Source organism: Mustela nigripes, chromosome 13, assembly GCF_022355385.1.
Source record: "Mustela nigripes isolate SB6536 chromosome 13, MUSNIG.SB6536, whole genome shotgun sequence".
Taxonomy (NCBI): domain Eukaryota; kingdom Metazoa; phylum Chordata; class Mammalia; order Carnivora; family Mustelidae; genus Mustela; species Mustela nigripes.
This window is the reverse complement of record NC_081569.1, coordinates 133,716,924-133,736,735: the sequence shown is the minus strand read 5'-3', so window position 1 is coordinate 133,736,735 and position 19,812 is coordinate 133,716,924. Positions and strand designations below refer to the sequence as shown.

At 37.6% G+C, this 19,812-nt stretch overlaps 1 protein-coding gene across 5 annotated transcripts in view; it reads left to right on the top strand.

Moving 5' to 3' along the window:
* PCNX1 (pecanex 1) overlaps nucleotides 1–19,812 on the top strand; it is a 157,797-nt gene that overhangs the window by 52,873 nt on the left and 85,112 nt on the right. For 3 of the 5 annotated variants that reach the window (XM_059373838.1, XM_059373837.1, XM_059373839.1), the window contains exons 4-7: nucleotides 520–565; nucleotides 1,377–1,466; nucleotides 9,232–10,938; nucleotides 18,391–18,523. In XM_059373838.1, the coding sequence (XP_059229821.1) occupies nucleotides 520–565; nucleotides 1,377–1,466; nucleotides 9,232–10,938; nucleotides 18,391–18,523 (1,976 nt within the window). The remainder of the gene's footprint in view (nucleotides 1–519; nucleotides 566–1,376; nucleotides 1,467–9,231; nucleotides 10,939–18,390; nucleotides 18,524–19,812) is intronic. The other 2 variants (XM_059373841.1, XM_059373840.1) reach the window with 1 other exon arrangement.

Sequence of the window (19,812 nt, the reverse complement as noted above, 5' to 3'; positions counted from 1 at the left end):
AAAGAAGTACTTACTTCTTTTGTCTAGAACTCAGGATAGAACATATTGATACAGTAACAATTGACAGTAAGATTTAGGTTGCTGTTTGAAACCCATGTTAATGTTTCCCAAACCTTTCTTTTACATGCCCTGATAAGTCTAAATTTGTTTCAGATAGACTTAACACCGGGTTTTGCTTTTATTTCTAATATGAGCATGTCATGATATAATGAAAAAAAAAGTTAGTAATTGTATGTCGTGGACTGGTGGGTGTTGGAGGAGGCATCCCGCTCTGTGGGCCCTGTCAGTCCTGAGCAAGCAAAGGGACTCCGTGCCCTAGCACATCTACAGCAGACGTGCAGAATGTGCCGCAACAAACAGGTTATGTGGCTCTGAGGCAGCATGCCCAGTGGGTATCTTTCTATATAAGTGACTGATAGTGTGTTTTGATAATATGATTGTTTAGCCTGATGATCTTGCTAGGCCATATTGATAATGACATAGCATTTTAATTAGTTTTCCTTAATATCATATTTTCAGATTGGATCTGGTTCCTCTCGTCTTGGAACAGCAGCAACTATTAAAGGTAGACATTATCTAAGTTGAAAGTTGCCTGTAACATTCCATTGCATTTTTGACATAATAAAGAAAACTGAATACTATATATTCACATGTCATGAAAGATCATTCTTGAAATTAATTTGTAGATGCAGTTATGTATCTTGTGTTAAAGGTTACTTGATTTATATGGGATTCTCCTTTCACCATCCAAATCTCACCGACATCTTTGAATATTTGCATTATATTGTGTGAATGATACGTTGTGATATATAAGAAACTTTCTGCCTTGAAGGACAATAGTTTTCATGGGTTTTGGTGAGATTTGTGGAAAACCAAGTAATTTAATGTGAAACCTTTAAATTGGGTACAAATAAGACAGTAAAAAAGAGGGAAAATGTCTTCTGTACATCTCACATATACCTTTTACTTGCATTTATTTCAGACAAATTTTTTTATCCTATACTTTTTTAGGGGCATTTTTATAATTTTCCTGGGGAAGGAAATTAAGTGTTTTGTTACTACATAATTTCCATTTCTTAAGAAAGTGCTTCTTTTTAAAGAAAGTTTTATTGGCTAACCATATGAAGCTTTTTGTATTATTTGGTTTATAGTGCTGTGAGAATAAAGATGTGGTCTCATAGTCCATGATGCTTCCCATTAGTTCAGTGCATCATCCATTATTGCAACCTGTGATATGCAAAATCTGCTCTCGTAGACATCGTATCCTAGTATAGTATATAGTAAAGTAGTGTAGTTGATATCCTTTCTTGTTATGCCACCCTGTACAGACTTTACTTTTAATATAGTGTGTTCACATGTTTCTCTTAACTTCGTAGGAGATACAGACACCGCTAAGACTTCTGATGATATCAGTTTAAGTCTGGGCCAGAGCTCTAGTCTTTGTAAGGAAGGGAGTGAAGAACAAGGTAAGAACATTATACTTCACACTGATGTTATATTGTGGGGGCCACGGTGAGTTGTAGAATATGCTGTTTGCTTTTTGGCAGAAGTTTATAATAATTTAATATGATACCTTTAAGCAACATTAAAATAAAGTTATTAACTAGGATAATAGTAAAACAGTGTTATAAGTACTTTTAGCTTTCTGGAATTCAGTTACACATGTTCTGCCAAGTTGACATGGAGAGAAAAATTTTATGAGCCTGTGCCCTGCAGTGAGTGTGAGATGGGAGATAATCTGCTCGTCTGGTGGGTCAGAGCATCTTGCCTAGTTTAGTAACCTAGTATGTAAGACTGTTACTTTCCATCCAGTATGACCTCTAAATGTCAGTTGCTCTATATCTTACCCGACGGTATGTTTTAATAGAGAACTAACTTGTTGGACTTACAGAGAAACTGTGTCTGCCTTTGACATGGTGCCTCCTGTAGCAGATTTTTAATGGAAATTTGGGCTTTAAGTGTTTTTCCTTCTCTCCTTATTCAGTTCTTTATAAATAAGTATTTTGGATTTAATGGAGTTTTTTTTTTTTTAAGAATGTCCCATTTTTATGTTTCATTATTAATTTTCAGACATGAAAGGATGGATATGTTATTCCATTTTCAAATGGAGATTATCCCAAGTTACATAATCAATGAGACAGAAACCTGTTTCCTTGTTTCTAACCTGTTGTTTTTATTGGCCTATGTGTGATGTTTTGGAAGGCAGGCAGGCTGATAAGTTTCATAATTAAGTATAGGAAATTTATTTATAGTTACAAATAGCTTTCTAAATTATGACATTTTCCTATTTAATATTTTACAAGCAATTCTTAGAACCAATTCTTCCAAGCACGTTTTGTTCCAGGTACTCGGAATGTAAGTTCATCGTGCTATAACTGCTTTCTGGAATTGCAATACCCCATCATTTATTTTCTTTTATGGACTACTCCTGCCAACATACCCCTCCCCTGTAAAAAAACTTCCAAACACACTATATAATATAGAAACTATTTTCTTATAAAAGATTAAGGTGAATTGATAAGTTTGAGAATTACAGTATTGTTTTCTGTGATATATAATCATTAGAATGTCTCAAAAATTAGGTAATGATCTTGGGCTAGTGCCACTGCATTTAGGGTCCTATTTCTTTATTTTGTATCTGGAAAGTAGCACGCATAAGCAAGCGTTTTGTAGTCTTTTGTGTTGGGAATTATATGCACACAAGCCTCTCCTGCAGATTCATACTGACATAGACAGTGATGTCTGACTCTCACCGAGCACACACTATATTTAGGCGAGGGGTCAGCAGACTTCTTCTGTAAATGGTCAGATAGCTTTGTAGGCCATATGCTCTCTTTTGCAACTACTCCACTGCCATTGTAGCGCGCACAAGGAGCCATAAACAGCACGTAAATGAGTGCGCATGGTTGTGTTATACTAAAGCCTTTTTCAAAAGCAGGCAGAGAGCCAGTTTGGCTCAATAGCTCTTAGTGTGTCACCTGGTGGTTTAGGTCTTCTTTTAAGCATTTTAAAAGCAGACACACAACCTTCACTATAAGCATTTGAGGTTAATAATACGATTCTCACATTACAGATGAACATATCATGGCTTAGAGGTTATAAGAAACTTGCCCAAAGTCAGAAAGGTACAAAATGGCAGTCCTGTCATTGAAGTCTAGTTCTGTTACACCACTTTTAGATAGTTTTGTAACTTCTTTCATTTTAATATGATAACATTAAACATTCAGCAGATAACACACAAAGATAACATTTAAAAGATACTATTTAGTACTCATTATGTGCTCAGAGCACCCCCTTCTAACTACCAGAAATAAATCAGTGAACAGATAAAAAATTCTACTGTTATGTGGCTTCTATACTACTATTATGGAATCAAGCTAGTACAAGTCAAATCTATATGCAGTTGTAGGGACAGAGGATAGGGAATGGTGGGGTCTGGGGGTGGGGTTAGATTCAATGGCGTGGTCAAGGGAAAAGCCTTGCTGGAAGCAAAGATCTGAAGGAGGTGAAGGAGTGAGCTCTCAGGGTATTTGGAGGGAGAGACTCTCTCTATGCAGAGGTAACAGCATCGGTAAGAGTCGAAGTTACAACATGCCTGTCAGGTTTGAGAAATTGTGTGGTTGGTGTGAAGTAAGTAAGGGGACAGATTGCATAGCCTTGTAAGCCATTTAAAAAAACTCTGGTTTTGGGTACCTGGGTGGCTCAGTTGATCTGCCTTCGGCCCAGGTCTGATCCTGGAATCCTGGGAGACTGCTTTTCCCTCTCTCTCTCTCTGCTGCCCGGTCCCCCTCCTCCCTGCCCCGTCCTCGCTCTCTTATGCGTGTGCTCTCTGTCTCTCAAATAAAGAAAGAAATAAAATCTTAAAAATAAATAAATAAAGATGTGGCTTTAATTCCTAGTGAGATGAGGAACTGCCAAAGGGTTTTGAGCAGAAAGAGTGTCATGATGTCAGTTACAGTTTTATAGAATCACTGTGGCTCCTATGTTGAGATTAAAAAGGGCAGAGGCTGAATCAGGAAGCCCAGTTAGTGGATGATTACAGTAATCCAGGGCACAGATGAGGGCAGTGAGAAGTAGTCTGATTGTGTATGTAGAAGATATTAATGAGAGGCTATTTTGATGTTGATGGATATATTATGTGAGAGAAATAGTACTCATGGATGACTGTAAGTTGTTTGAGTTAAGTGATGGGGAAGATGGGAAGGAGGAAAACTGAAAAGGAGCAGATTTAGAAGCAGGGAGAGCAGGGATGAGGCTAGGATAGGGAGGTCAGTTTTGGGCACATCAGTCTGAGATGCTGTTAGACCTCTAAGTGGCAGTAATTAGTGTATAATTAGGTCTGGACTTCAGGTAAGAAGTATGGGCTGAGATTTGAAACTAGGAGTTTTCAGTGTATAGATACCAGCTAAATGGGTTATCATGAAGTTCATAAACTAACTGGGCAAGCCTGCATGGTTAGCCTAACCTGGAATTCCCATGTCCTGAGTGCCCTGATCCAAATTTGTTGGTCGTGGCTGTGATTTGGCACCACCTAGTGGCAGATGTTCATTCTGGCTTAATTATCAGTTGGGGCGCATTAAGTTCTCTAGCTGGTTTGGGTTTACAGGATAGCGACCTTTAGTTGGTTGGCAGTTAGTGATTACTTGGCACTCGTTTTATCAACATGATTTAGTGTGATTGAGAGTGACCTGAGGATGTAGGGATGTGGGTTCTGCTTTTTTCACTGTTAAGAAGGACTTACATACAGTTTCCCTCTACGGCCACACTCATGTTTTCCTTACCTAAGGTCAGTACGTTAGCCTATTCCATATGAGTGTGGGGGCTGGCTAGAAGATGGAGGAAACTAGTTACAAGGATTCCTGAATTTTAGTTATCATGGGACCAGAATACTGGACGAGAGATAGAAAAGAGGATGTATAGATGGAATGAGAAGTTCCCAGGGTTGAACTTTGAGCCGCTCCAGTTTGTTAGGTGCAGGAGAACTAGAGGGTATTATGCTTAATGAAATAAGTCAATCAGAGAAAGACAATTATCATATGATCTCCCTGATATGAGGAAGTTGAGAGGCAATGTGGGGGGTTTGTGGGTAGGAAAAGAATAAATGAAACAAGATGGGATCGGGAGGGAGACAAGCCTTAAGACACTCTGAATCTCACAAAACAAACTGAGGGTTGCCAGGGGGAGGGGGTTAGGGAGAGGGTGGTGGGGTTATGGACATTGGGGAAGGTATGTGCTATGAAGTGTGTAAACCTGGCGATTCACAGACCTGTACCCCTGGGGCTAATAATACATTACATGATAATAAAAAAATAAAAAATTTTTAAAAAATCAAAAATTAAAAATAAAAAAAAATAGGTGCAGGAGACTGAGTAGGAGCAACTGGTGGGGTGCGGGAAGACCTAGAGTGTTGTATCCCAGTTTTTCAAGGAGAGTGCTGTGGTCAGCTTTGTCAGACATTACTCATAAGCCAGGTGATGTGAGACTGAGACTTGACATTGAGGTTAGCAGTGCAGAGGTTGTTGGTGACCTTGATAAGCATATTCACGAGAGGGGCCAGAATACAAGTAGGAGAGAATTAGAGGACAACTGAAAGGAGGCAATACAGACTATTTTGGTGAATTTGTGTAAGAGGGTCAGAGATGGGAGGCGAAAGCCAGAAGGGGGAGGGAGGGTAAAGGAGAGATTTGGATTTTGTAAGAATGCGCAAGAGAACAGCTTGTTTTTATAATTGATGGAGATGATCCAGAAGAGAGGAGGAAATGTGGTTTTTGTTTAGGCAAGTAACATATGTTAATTTTAGAAGAAAATAGTTAATATGAAGAAAATAATTCACACTTCTGACACCAAAATAACAATGTTTTTTGGTGCATCACTTTTAAAATTATTTTTGTATTGTGATATAATTCATATACTATGAATTCACTTTTTTTAAAAAAAGATTTTATTTATTGGACACATAGAGGGAAAGGGATAGTAAGAGAGAGAGCACAAGCACGGGGAGCTGCAGGCAGAGAGAGAGGAAGGAACAGGCAGGGCTCGATCCCAGGCCCTGGGATCATGACATGAGCTGAAGACAGATGCTTAACTGACTAAGCTACCCAGGTGTCCCAGAGCTCACTCTTCTAAAGTATACAATTCAGGGGTGCCTGGGTGGCTCAGTGGGTTAAAGCTTCTGCCTTCGGCTCAGGTCATGATCCCAGGGTCCTGGGACTGAGCCCTGCATCAGGCTCTCTGCTCAGCAGGGAGCCTGCTTCCCCCTCTGTCTCTCTCCCTGCCTCTCTGCCTACTTGTGATCTCTGTCTGTCAAATAAATAAGTAAAATCTAAAAAAAAAAAAAAAAAAGTATACAATTCAGTGATTTTTAGTAATTTCACATGGTTGTATGCTCATCACCACCAATTCCAGAACATTTTTGTCACCCCAACAAGAAACCCATATCCATTACACTCCCCATTTCCTCTGACCTCCAGCCCCTGGCAACCACTGATCTACTTTCTGTCTTTATGCATTTGCCTATTCTGTATATTTCATATAAATGGGATTATAGGATATGTGGTTTTTTGTGTTTGGCTTCCTTGACTTAGCATGTTATATAGCATGTCAGGACTTTATGCCATAGGTATCTTACCTTTAATATTCCTAATACACATATGCAAATATACTCTTAATATTTTTAACTCTTATAGATTGGAATCATACTTTTTATATAGTATCATTTTCACTAAACTACTTTTTCTCATATGAGTATGTAATCTTTGAAAACATTTTTAGTGCCTGTGTGATGTTTTAATAGACAGTCTATTCAACCTATTTTTTATTGGACATTTTAATACTTTTAAGGTTTTAAGTTTTATAATAATCTGAAAAGAACAGTTTGTGGCCAAAACTTTATATACATACCTGATTTTATCCTTTAGCAGCATTTTCTAGAAAAAGATGAGTGATAAAGGGTGAGTATATCTTTGGAAGACTTTTGGCCATATTGCTAGATTGCTTTATAGAAGGTTATACCAGTTTGCACCAGGACAAGCAGCATGTGTGCATGCCTTTCTTATCCTAAATGCCAAGAAGTAGCAGTCATTGAAAAAAAAGTTTGCTTATGAAAAATAGTATCTCTTTGTGTTGATTTGAGCCTGTCTTTGACTATATTGCTACCAGTAAGAAAAACGTCCAAGCAAGCATATTTATTTGAAAATTTCCTAAAACAACCTAAAGTTCTTCCTGATAAGATTAAATTTTCTTATGGTATGTTTAGCCACATTGAAAAGAGTACATGTATTACAGTAAGTTTGACTGTGTCTTTTTAAATGAAAAACTTATATTTCTGGTTTATTAATGTCTTAGAAGGGAATTGGTTTTGGTTATTAGCAGTTTTTTAAAAGTTTTTTCTTGTATATTAGAATTAATGATTTTCAGTTACTTGTTCAGTTAAGTTTTTGTTCTATAAAATCCATAACTTTGAAATGTGAATCCACTATTTCTAATTGCTTAGTAGAGCTATAGAGAGAGTTTTTAGAAATAACTTTATAATTTAATATTACAAAAGATTAAATATGATGCTAACTTTTAAATTTTGATATTTAGAACCCAAGGACAGTGGCAGCTGTTCTGGATAAAGAACATGAATTTTACTTAAAGCTGAAGACTTTAAAACCTAAGATAGAGCCTGATAGGTCATTTATAAATCAATTTATGTGGTATATTCTAGAGGCTGTTTCTAAGTTTGTTTTTTTTTTTTTTAAGATTTTATTTATTTATTTGAAATAGAGAAATCACAAGTAGGCAGAGAGGCAGGCAGAGAGAGGGAGAAGCAGACTCCCCGCTGAGCAGAGAGCCCGATGCGGGCCTCGATCCCAGGATGCTGAGATCATGACCTGAGCCGAAGGCAGCGGCTTAACCCACTGAGCCACCCAGGTGCCCTGTTTCTAAGTTTTTATTTATTTAAATCTAGGTTTAGATTTTTTAAAAGTACACACACATTTCTAGTAATTTATTTTTATTTTATATCAATCTTGGGAAGGGTATGCTTTTATTACTGAGATTCTCCTTAGAGGGGTCTCACTTAACTGCAGAATCTATCGTGTTTTTACTATGCACTTATAACAAATAAAGTAGTTATTTTTCTTTTTATTGAACTAACAGCAGATTCAGCTATACTTGTCTGTCAAAAGTGTATAAAAAGTCAGCTGTCGTACAGTTCAGTTGCCAGGGTGTGTTTAAAGAGAAATTACAATGTAGGTAGGTAGGTGAATTTATTTATATCTGTGTATATAGAGAGTATGGACAGTCAAGTCACTAATCACTGCCCTAAGTGGAGGGTTAAAGGAATGGTCTGACAAGGATAATGTAGTTTTTCATGAGGTATTTTGTAATTGTTGCATGAATGATGAAAGAGAAAGTGTATTTTGCTCCACAACTATTTTAATCTTTTCGGTCATTGTGAACAGCAAAATCTTACATCATTGTATCTTGTCTTTCTTGGGGATTGTTCAGCCTTTCATTTTTTTTTTCCCCTCTTTCTAGTATTTTTTTTTTTAATTTTTTTAAAAATAAGGTAATCACATTAGTTTTTCAAAAAAGATTTTGTACTGTGTTAGTGAACTAAACCAGTGTAGCTACTGTTAATCGTGTCAGGCATTGTGCCAAGCCGTGTATATGCTAAAGCACATTAACTCAGTTATTTCATGGTGCTACTTAATGATTCTGAGGTCCTGTTTTATAGATGAGGAAACCAAGGCTTGGAAAGGTAACCCAAGGCTATGCAGTTAGTAAGCTAAAGACACACTTCACATAAAAATCCAGGTCCGCTTTATGCGGCGCCGGGCTGGCTCATTCCATGGAGCATGCGATTCTTGATCTCGGGAGAGGAAGTTCAAGACCCGTAGCGGGTGTAGAAATTACTTCAGATAAAATCTTCACGAAAGAAAAAATCCAGGGCTGTTTTAAATATAATGCTGTGTTGCCTCTTATTGTTGGTAGTCTGTGAAACCTTTTCTCTGGCCATTCGAGGATTTAGAGGTTTAGTTCATTCTGTCAGTAGAATGCTCTCTTTGTGCAGCTGTGAAATAGAAACCAGCTCTTTGGAATGTCTGGCCAACTTTAATTCAGTGAACTACTTGGGAACTTGTTTTTCCTCGTTTTTCAGTGTGGTGTGAGTTCTTTCCATTGTTAAGCAGTAGAAAAGCAGATGATAGATTTGTGTTAACATTTCCAAATATGTGTTTGCAACAGATCTGGCAACTGATCGGAAGCTCTTCCGTCTGGTCTCCAATGATTCCTTCATCTCCATTCAGCCTTCCTTATCCTCCTGTGGGCAGGACTTACCAAGGGACTTCAGTGACAAAGTGAGCTTGCCGAGTCACAGCCACCACCACCACATCGATCAGTCTCTGTCCAATGCCTGTGATACGGAAGTAGCTTCTCTCGTCCCTTTACATTCACACTCTTACAGAAAAGATCACCGGCCACGAGGGGTACCACGGACTTCGAGCTCTGCGGTGGCTTTCCCAGACACTTCCCTGAATGACTTCCCCCTTTATCAGCAAAGACGGGGCTTGGATCCAGTTAGCGAGTTAGAATCTTCCAAGCCTCATTCTGGATCCAAAGAATCCTTGGTGGACAATTCTTGTTTGTCTGGGGAATTTCAGCTTGTTAGTGAGCTGAAAAACAGTAATTCTCAGCCACCTCCCAGAAGTGGGAAGAGCAAACCTTTGAAGGCAGACAAAAGCATGGACAGCCTGAGGAGCCTGAGCACGCGGAGTAGCGGGTCAACAGAGAGCTACTGCAGTGGGACGGACCGTGACACCAACAGTACCGTCAGCAGCTACAAAAGCGAGCAAACCAGCTCAACGCACATCGAGAGCATCCTGTCGGAGCATGAGGAGTCTCCTAGAGGAGGAAAGAAGGGTGGCAGGAAGAAAGAGGGCTGTGCTGACCCTGAGGACAAGAGTAGCTGTACCAGTGACAAAAGGACTAGCAGCGAAAAGACCGCCGTGGAAGCGAGTACCAACAGTGGGGTTCAAGAGCCCAAGGAGTCCAGTACCTCCGATGATGTGCACAATCAGAGAGGCCTCAGCACCTCTGCGTCCGAAGAAGCCAATAAAAATCCCCACGCGAACGAGGTTACGTCACAGGAGGACAAACCACTTGAGAAAACTGCCGAAGACAAAGAGGAGCAGAGTGAAAAGTCTGCTGTTCCAGGGGATACCAAAGTTGCTAAAGACAGTAGTGGAAAGCAAAAGGAAGGGGACGTACGGCCTAAATCGTCGAGCTTGATCCACCGGACAGCCTCTGCCCATAAATCGGGCCGGAGACGGACAGGGAAAAAACGGGCCAGCAGTTTTGATTCAAGTCGGCACAGGGACTATGTTTCCTTTCGAGGTGTTGCTGGCACAAAGCCACACAGTGCTATATTCTGTCACGACGAGGACTCGAGTGACCAAAGTGACTTGAGCAGAGCGTCCAGTGTTCAGTCTGCCCACCAGTTCGGCAGCGATAGCTCTTCTAGCACCACTTCTCATTCGTGTCAGTCTCCTGAGGGCAGGTACAGTGCCCTAAAGACCAAACACGTCCCTAAAGAAAGGGGCGCTGACTCCGAGCACGCACACAAAGCCCACCTGGGTCCTGACGGAGCTGGCAAAAAGCGGACAGCACGTCGGACTTCCAGCACAAACAGTGCCAAGACTCGGGCCCGGGTGTTGAGCCTGGACAGTGGCACGGTAGCGTGTTTGAATGACTCCAACAGGCTGATGGCGCCCGAAAGTATAAAACCCTTAACCACTTCAAAATCAGATCTCGAGGCCAAAGAGGGAGAGGTGCTAGATGAGCTATCTTTATTGGGCCGGGCTTCCCAGTTAGAGACGGTCACTCGGTCGAGGAATAGCTTGCCAAGCCCGGTTGCGTTTCCTGAAGGCGAGGAGCAAGATGCGGGCGGTGGAGGTAAGTAAATCACGGGAGGGGATTTCCCACGAGTCACGGCAGCTGCTGGTGCTGTGGATGAGAGCGGTACTTACTGAAATACGCTTGGTGTTACTCTCCCTCCTTCCGCGGTGCCGTTAAAATAAACTTTCTTCCATGTAGGAGGAGATGGTTGTCTTAGAAGAGGCTTTGGTATGAACACCGAGAAATATATTTTTAGTTGTGTTATTTGAATATATCAGTTCTTTCTTGGCCTTGGGTTTTTCTGAAAAAGTCCATTGCCACCTCCTGATGTTTTCCCAGGAATAACAAAAATCGGTTCTCTTCTTTCTTTGTACGACAGTAGCAACAGGAAAATGTCGAAATTTATTAGGTCACAAACCATTTTTAGTCATCTCGCATACAGTGTGTGCCACGGAGCCCACAGAATTAGATCACTCTATCGGTTATGTAAGATTTTTCCAAATATTACTTTATCTCTGACTGCGTACTTTGAAAACTTGTGCCTCTTTTTTGGTCTGTCGCTTTGGTTTTATTTCTTGCTTATTCAAGTATCAGGCATTAACATACTTTTTCTTTTAGCTTCACACTTACAGTTTATTAAATTGTAGTTTATATCGGCATTTAGTATCCCTCCGTGGATACATAATGCTTCCTATGATAACAGTGATGGTGTTTTGGTTAAAAGCTTATTTATTTGAGGTTTATGGGAAATTGTGCAAAATTCAGTGGGTGGTTTTATATTGTCAGTGTTTTGGCCATTTTATTTATTTCAGAGTTGTTTCTTGCTATTTCCTCCTACCCAAAATAGTTAGTTTATTCTGTTGTGGTTATTATGGAATCTGGTTCTTGAGTAGGATCACAAGAATTCGGACGACTTCTGTTGCTGGCATCATAGATCTTTTTATACTTCAATTTATTCCCTGTATTCAAGCTTATCCCTTGTAAAAATTCTCTTGTTTCCGTTGGTGTCGTTTCTAACACAGATTAATTTCTAATGGGAATTTAAAAAATGATCTTTAAGAAGAGATATTCTGTCAGTCTTGAATATTGAGAACTAATATCGGAAAGGATTATAACCATTTAGTGACCATATAGTAATTAAATTCCCTTGAATCTTTGATGTGGTTATCATTCTGTTTTTTATAAAAGGTCTTGAAATGCTTTAGTGATTTCTCACACAAGTCATACCAGAAATGTTCACGACTATGCAAGAACCTATTGAGTTTTAAAGTATAGTTTAATTTTTCAAGGTGTCGTTAAAGTAAATTTTAAAAGAATGAACATGCTATGGTAGAAAAATACTACTATTCTAAATCTAAATACTGTGGAAATTTAAATACTAAAAAAAAACACATGGACAAGAGCTATAAGTAAATCCTTATGTCTTTGTATTTAAAATGTCATTTCCTTTCCACAGGGAATATGAGGTGTTCTGATTTTTAGGAAAAGTTACATGGAAGGTTTTATTTGCTTCTTGGTGCAGATCTTTGGCTAATATAAGCTTTTATTTTTCCCGATTCCAGGTTTTGTCTTCTTTTGTTTGTGTGTTTTTTTTTTTTTAAAAAACAAACAACTCATTGAATGTTAATAAGAAACAGATGATGAACTGAAAATTTCCATATACTTTGATGGAATAAATGTGATAGTCTGTGGGCTGTTAAAAAATTTTATTTATTTTTTTGCCAAAGGAAGAACATCGTGGGGGCTGTTTTTATTTGAGTTTCATTGTTTTTAGAATGAAGATAAGAGTAAAACTAAACTGCTTAAATATGTGAAGGGTTTATATTTAGTTGGTTTTTTTATTACATTTTATTAGAGTTTTGTTTGAGCTTTTTGGAAGATTGGAGGTAGTGAGGGGCCAATTAAAAATTACCTAAAATGTCAAATAATTGGTAAAGATTTGTTTATATTTGCTTTAATTGCTACACTCCTTACTGGAACTTTAGGAGATATTTTTCTGGGCTATCTGTTCTTACGTACCACACTCCTCAAACATGTCAACAAAACAGGATGCTGTTTGACCATTCATATAGTCATACATAAACCATAAATAGATTTTATACTAAGGAACTTGAAAGTGTTGATGAGTTCTCCAATGATTTTTTTAAAATTTTTAAACTGAACGATGTTGGCAGTGTGGAATGATGAAATCTAGAAAATGTACTCTAAAGTTCTGGAATCCAGTACTCTAAAATAGGAGGTGATCTAACATGATAACATGAACTTGGACAACCTTGCCCGTGTATATGCACTTTGTTGGAGGAAAGCTGCTTATCTTCTTGAAGCCTCAGCCTTCTCATCTCACAGCGTTGCTGTGAGGATAGAAGGAATTCCCAGATGTAAAATGCTTAGGAAATGCTTAATAGTGCTACTATTTTTATTATACAGACTCAAATGTATCCTGTCCTTAAAATAGAAGAAAATGATTCAATTTAGACATAGTTCAGAGATTTCTAATCAAGCCATTGTGAAACTCGATAGTCGTAAAAATAAGAATATTGGTATTCCTAATTTCTTACGTAATACCAACAGAAAAATATTAACATTTAATCAAGTAATAGGATTTTAATCTTATTTTGGCAATAGGTATGTCCTATAATTTACCTTTGATACTCCGTCACAAGTGATTGTTTTCATAGGACTTCTCACCAATAATCAAGTACTTCTATTAAAATTGAATTTCAGGGGCGCTTGGGTGGCTCCGTGGATTAAGCCTCTGCCTTCCACTCAGGGTATGATCCCAGGTGGGATCGAGGCCCACATCGTGCTCTCTGCTCAGCGAAGAGCCTACTCCCCCCCCCTCTACCTACTTGTGATCTCTCTCTCTGTCAAATAAATAAATAAAATCTTTAAAAAAATATTAAAATTGGGGCCCCTGGGTGGCTCAGTGGGTTAAGCCGCTGCCTTCGGCTCAGGTCATGATCTCAGGGTCCTGGGATCGAGGCCCACATCGGCCTCTCTGCTCAGCAGGGAGCCTGCTTCCCTCTCTCTCTCTCTGCCTGCCTCTCCATCTACTTGTGATTTCTCTCTGTCAAATGAATAAATATTCTATCTCAAACACTGGAAAGCTATAATTGTAAGTAGGTACAGAAAAAGATACCACCTGAAAACATATCAATCATACAACTGATTGCTTAACGTAAGGTTTCAAATGTAATAAGTAATCTAGTTGCTATATACAGTTGTGAATGGCCTCTTTGATAGCTCAATTGTTATTAAAATGAATAAAAATTTAGACAAAACTACTCAAAGGTGTTCTTTTCAGTAGGGAATGTTTATTATAGGAAAAAGTAAATTTGGGGGTGGGACGCCTGGGTGGCTCAGTTGTTTGCACGACTGCCTTCGGCTCAGGTCATGATCCCGGAGTCCCAGGATCGAGTCCCGCATCGGGCTCCCAGTTCCATGGGAAGTCTGCTTCTCCCTCTGACCTTCTCCTCGCTCATGCTCTCTCTCACTGTCTCTCCCTCTCAAATAAATAAATAAAATCTTTAAAAAAATTAAAAAATAAAAAATTTTTTTAAAAAAAGTAAATTTGGGGCAATTGTGAAAATAAAAAGTTGGATTTTGGTACCTCAAAGAGATTAGAAGCAAATGATATTAGAAAATGAGACTTTAAAGAGACAAAAATACAGACAAGTATATATAAATCTCAGAAAAATAAAATATATACAGACATCCTGAAATACACTGAATATTCTTCAAGATGAAACTATTTTACTTAAGAATATAAAGTTACTACATAAAGAAATACATATTCAAATGATTATACAAAAGACATTTTCAAAGAAATAGTTTAAGTCTAGGCAGGAAACCCATCTGATTTAAACATCTTTTCCCCTTCTTACTTTCCATGTCAGCCAAGGATGATGCTAACACCAGCATGCCAAGATTTTGTTCTAAAATAAAAACAAATACTCATCAGTGTCATTTTCTGGGAGGCTAAAGAACACTGAGAGTCTACTGCACAACCTCAAAACATTCATCTGAATTAAAACAATTTCAAACTGTGAACATTTTAAAGGACTACTTTACTTTTCGACAAGTAAGCCAGCAAACAGCAACCAACTAACACAAAGAAATGATTGGTGATTTTGAAAATATGTATTAAAAGATTCACAATTGTCTAAGTATTTGTCCTTGAAAGTATTTTTAAATCTGTCGTTATTTATGGTTTTTCAATCAATTAGATTAATTGTTGTATTTTTTTTCCTCCTTTACCTACAAATCCTTTAATTTTAGTTGTAGCCAGAGTGTTAAATTTTCACTGTTTGCATTTTATGCTGTTACTATTGTAGTTAATCTCATTCTGGGTTTCAAGCAATGTCAAAATATCAACTTCAAAACCAGGTTTTAGAGTGTTTTGTCCCTCCTGTCTGGTTCCCTAGTTCAAAGTTTTTTTATATGTGCTTTGGTTTCTTTCTCTTACAAATTTAAAGGATTCAAAAAGAGTTTGTTCTAATTGGGTTGTAGAAGTGAATTTACATCAAGTGGCTTTTACTTGTATGATTGTGCTTACAGCAAATTATTTTAAGCTGTAAAGACACTTTTCTTTCTTTGTCAGGAGTAGAACTGGACCCCTCCGGCTCCTATTTCTGAATAGAGATGATCGGTCTAAGAAGTATGTTCCTCAGGGGGTGTGGTTTAGTCTTATTTGTTGTGACATGAACTATGGCATAGCGTCTTCAGTTGAGTGTGTGACCCTAGCTGCTGTTAAAGTAGTTGCAATAGTAAACATTGAAAATTCTTTTAGCTCTAGATGTTTACACCCTGAATGTTACAAGGACAACACAGGCAATAATCATAACTCCTTTTTAAAACATTGTTCAGTCGATGGCTAAACTTTTATCTTGAAGTGTTTCCAAAACTATTTGGTTAGGAGAATGAGTAGTATTATGCAGTTCTTTGGCAGATGACAAAATATAAATGGTGTGATAATAGGAAAAAAAATTGTTTTCTGAAGAAGCCAAAGAATATTTTGACTATAAATGGATACTGTAGTTTGTGTTTTCATTTTAGTATTCTGGAGTAACTGGCTTTTACTTAAAATTCATACCATTATGTCTTCAGGAGAAGGAAGAGAGTAAAAAATACTGTTGGCTGTTTCCCTTCTTTTATTCTCAGTATTCAGTGATTATAAACACGAAATCTGTCAGAGTAATTTTAATACATTTTATGGATTAAGTTATTTCTCATAAGTTATATCTTAGATAAAGAATAAAATTATCTAAACTAGATATCTAAAACTAGAGAGAATGTATATAATTTCCTTAATGAAGTTACAACTGTAAATTGCAGTTGTTTGTTACATGGTAAAAGAAATCTTTAGTATAAGATCACAAATGTCTTGAGTTTCAAAAGAGTAATTTTAAATTTCATAACCTGAGTTAACCTTGCTGATATCTAAGAGCCACCAGCAGGGATACCAGTCACTCATGTAAGTTTGCATGTTTTCCTGCAAATAGCTCATGTTCTTTGTTTTATCCTTTATCCAATACCTACCCTGCTAGTATGTTTTCTCCTTTGTGACGGTGCTGATTGCAGTTTCCTTTTATGAGGTCACAGTTGTCAGGAGTAGGCTAAGTGCACAATATGCTTTGTAGATTGTGGTGACAGGAAGGCGTCCTTGAATTTCTAGATCAGCACTATCCAATACGACTTTCTGTGATGTTGGAAATATTCTGCATTTGTATTGCCCCAGTAATGGTAGCCACTAGTCATGTACTTATTGAACACTTGCACTGTGGTTCAGGAATCTGATAAATTGGTTTTTAATCCTTCTTAATTTTAATTAATATAAGTTTAAATGGCCACATATGGCTAGTGACTACCATGTTGGACAGCATGGTTCTAGATGACCAGGTTTAATGATCATTTGTTCTCATAGGTCATATATAATTTTTGCATATGTGAGCTCTCACAAGTAACCTTTTTCACATTTAAAGGAACTTTCATTATATCTCAGTGAAACTGGAGAAGAAAAAAGGAAAGAAATATTAGCTCAAGGAGTCAAGTCCGATTTGGAGCCAAAGCACCAAAGACTCATTCTTATGTAGTTGCCTAACTTTAGAATGTCACTGTGGTGTATGAGCTGAAAAATAAAATATATAAGTAAGTGTCCTGTAATTTGTAACTTCTGCTTCTCACTGGCAGAAGCTTGCCAAATGGATGAAATAATTATTTGCTTGTCACTCCTGCAATAAAAGAAAACAATGCCTGCACAGAAACTCTATGCCTTCTGGAGGTAGTATGTACATTCCTTATCATAAGAGAGTCATTACATAAAGAACGTTCACTGGTATAGTCTGGCGAAGGGATAAAAATGTAAACATTAAAAACGTTAAAAATATGGTAATTAAAACACTAAAAAAAATCAACATTCACATTGGTGGAAATGTGTATTGCTAAGCGGAATAATGATTTGAGAATTAGTAACTACGCTTTTAAAATTTTTTAAAAGTTTGCAGCAGAACTGAAATATGAATACAACATTCTTGGATTTGTAACCTTTTCATACTGAATAGGAAAAAAGTGTTTGGAAAGAATGCTGCTGTACTAAGTTGTTTTGTCTTTATTCATATTTGGTATGAAAATACCCTTTGTCATAGTCAAGATCATCCTTAAAAATATTTAGATCACAACATTCAGATCACTAGGAAACAGTTGTTTTAAATTCAGATAATAAGCATCATTTTGCATGTTGTTTTAGAAACTGAAATCAGTCAATGAGAATGGTTTTATAAAATTTTACATAATTCTTTAATGGCATTGTTGTGATTTGGTCATTGTGTATTTGGCTTTAGCTTGTACTTTATTGCTTTTGGATTAAGCTATGAGTTTCTGTACTTGTCATCTAGCTGATACTTGCTTCCTAGTGTTGAGGGGACCTGTGCTAGGGTGCATAGTTGAATACTGCTTGGTGGAAGCAAACGACCTTACTGTTAGGATATGACCATGCTGTCTTGAATTAAACATTTAAAAAGCTGCCAAAGTTGGGGCCCAGACCGCCATACTCCTCAGCATCAGAAATGACGTTTTACCATTTCTTGCTTGAACTGTCCTCTTGAGAGTGAGAAAGTAATGCCCCATTCCTGTTGGCTGGGACTAACAAATACTGTACTTTTGGGGTTGACTTAATTAAAGGGGGAATAGAGGATCATGGGATTAAATCGAGGCTTTTAGAAAAAGATTTAAAGCAACAGAGATATTAAAATAGGAAATTGAAATCGAAGAGAAGATAGTAAGGCCAGCTACATTAGAAACATTTTTAAAGAAACAATTTAAATAAATGACATGTACATTTTGTGTATTCCTGACTACAATAGATTAACCGCTTATGTATGAAAACTGTTTGGCTCACCTAGACGAGTTCCCTTTACCTTTGAGGGTGGGAAGTCAGGGGACAGGCAGGCTCAGCTGCTATGTACATCTGTGACCTAGGCTTCTATTTGACCTAAGTCTATCTTGATGCAGCGGCACAGGCCAGCGAGGAGGCAGTGTCCTTTCGCCGCGAACGCAGCACATTTAGGCGCCAGGCAGTTCGGCGCCGGCACAATGCAGGGAGTAACCCTACCCCTCCTACATTGCTCATCGGATCACCCCTAAGGTATGGTATTTTAAAATTCCACCAAGCTTAGCATGCCTGTAACAGACCTTCTAACCTGTTCTGTCAGTCCCAAAAAAGCATTCAGATGGCCTTTTCTCTTTCCTCCCGTTCCTCTCCTGTAGTTTTCAGTTCTCTGAGCTTTTCTTTGCATGTCACATGAGCTTGTTGCATTATGCATGCCTTACGTTGCACTGTTTGAACAAAACGATCAGATTGGTTTAGTCAATTTTAAACAGCAAAATCACTTGAGTGCAGTTATATAAATGTAAACAGATGCCTTAAGTTAGCTTTTCATTTTTTTTCTGCTCCAAATTAATGCTAATGCAGCATCTTTCCTCCCAACATCTTGACAATATAATAGGAACAAATATGGACCGAGCAGGGAGCTTGTTGAGGAATACAGATAATTGCCCTTAGCTTGATAAGCCAGCTTGATTATTTTATTTCACTAGAATATGTATTTTGTATTACTTAAAAATTGGTGTCCTTTATTTCATAATTACTAGGACCTGGTAAATGACATGGAACTAAAATACTCCATTAATGGTAAAGTATGGTCAATTGGGTATTTCTGTATATATTTGCATATATCTGCGTTGAATTTCTCAACCTCTGGATAGTACTGAAGACATTTTTACTTTTTCTAATACTCCTAATTGAGAAAGCACCAATTTATAATATTAGGAATAGTTTTTGATTAAAATGTTAGTGTTTTATTCTCAAGTGTGTCTTATGAGACAAAAGATTTGTCTTTTATTTTACAAAGACAAATATGAACAAAAATGCTTTACATGTGCTTGCTTAAGCAGCACATCTGTTATACCTATGCTTTTATTAATGTATGTGTTGAAAAACACCACCAAATTGTTTTCCTACATTTTAATTTGACATTCAAAAGGAAGAGCATTTGATGACATAACTGCTATTAAATGCACAATAGATAAGAAGAGCCAGAGCTCTTCTCTTGGTAAAATCTTATTCTTGAGATTAACAAAATGTTTGCTTTTATAGTTCCCTGGGATTTAAGACTTGCTTATTCTTCTGGATTTTACATTACAGTTGGGTGCTTCATCTTCAGTAGGTCATGTTCCAAATTAATCCTGCAGTAATACATAATTCTGTTAAAAGTAGTGTGTATTAGTTAAACCAACATTTAAAATGTAAAAACGGGAAGGCACCAGTTAAAAAAAGATTTGGTCTCGACACTTTTCTGAGCTCTGCTGCTTTTTGTAGACCCTCCCTTCTCCATGCCCTGCCCTTCTTTTCCTTTGCTCCCTGGAGTAGTTTTT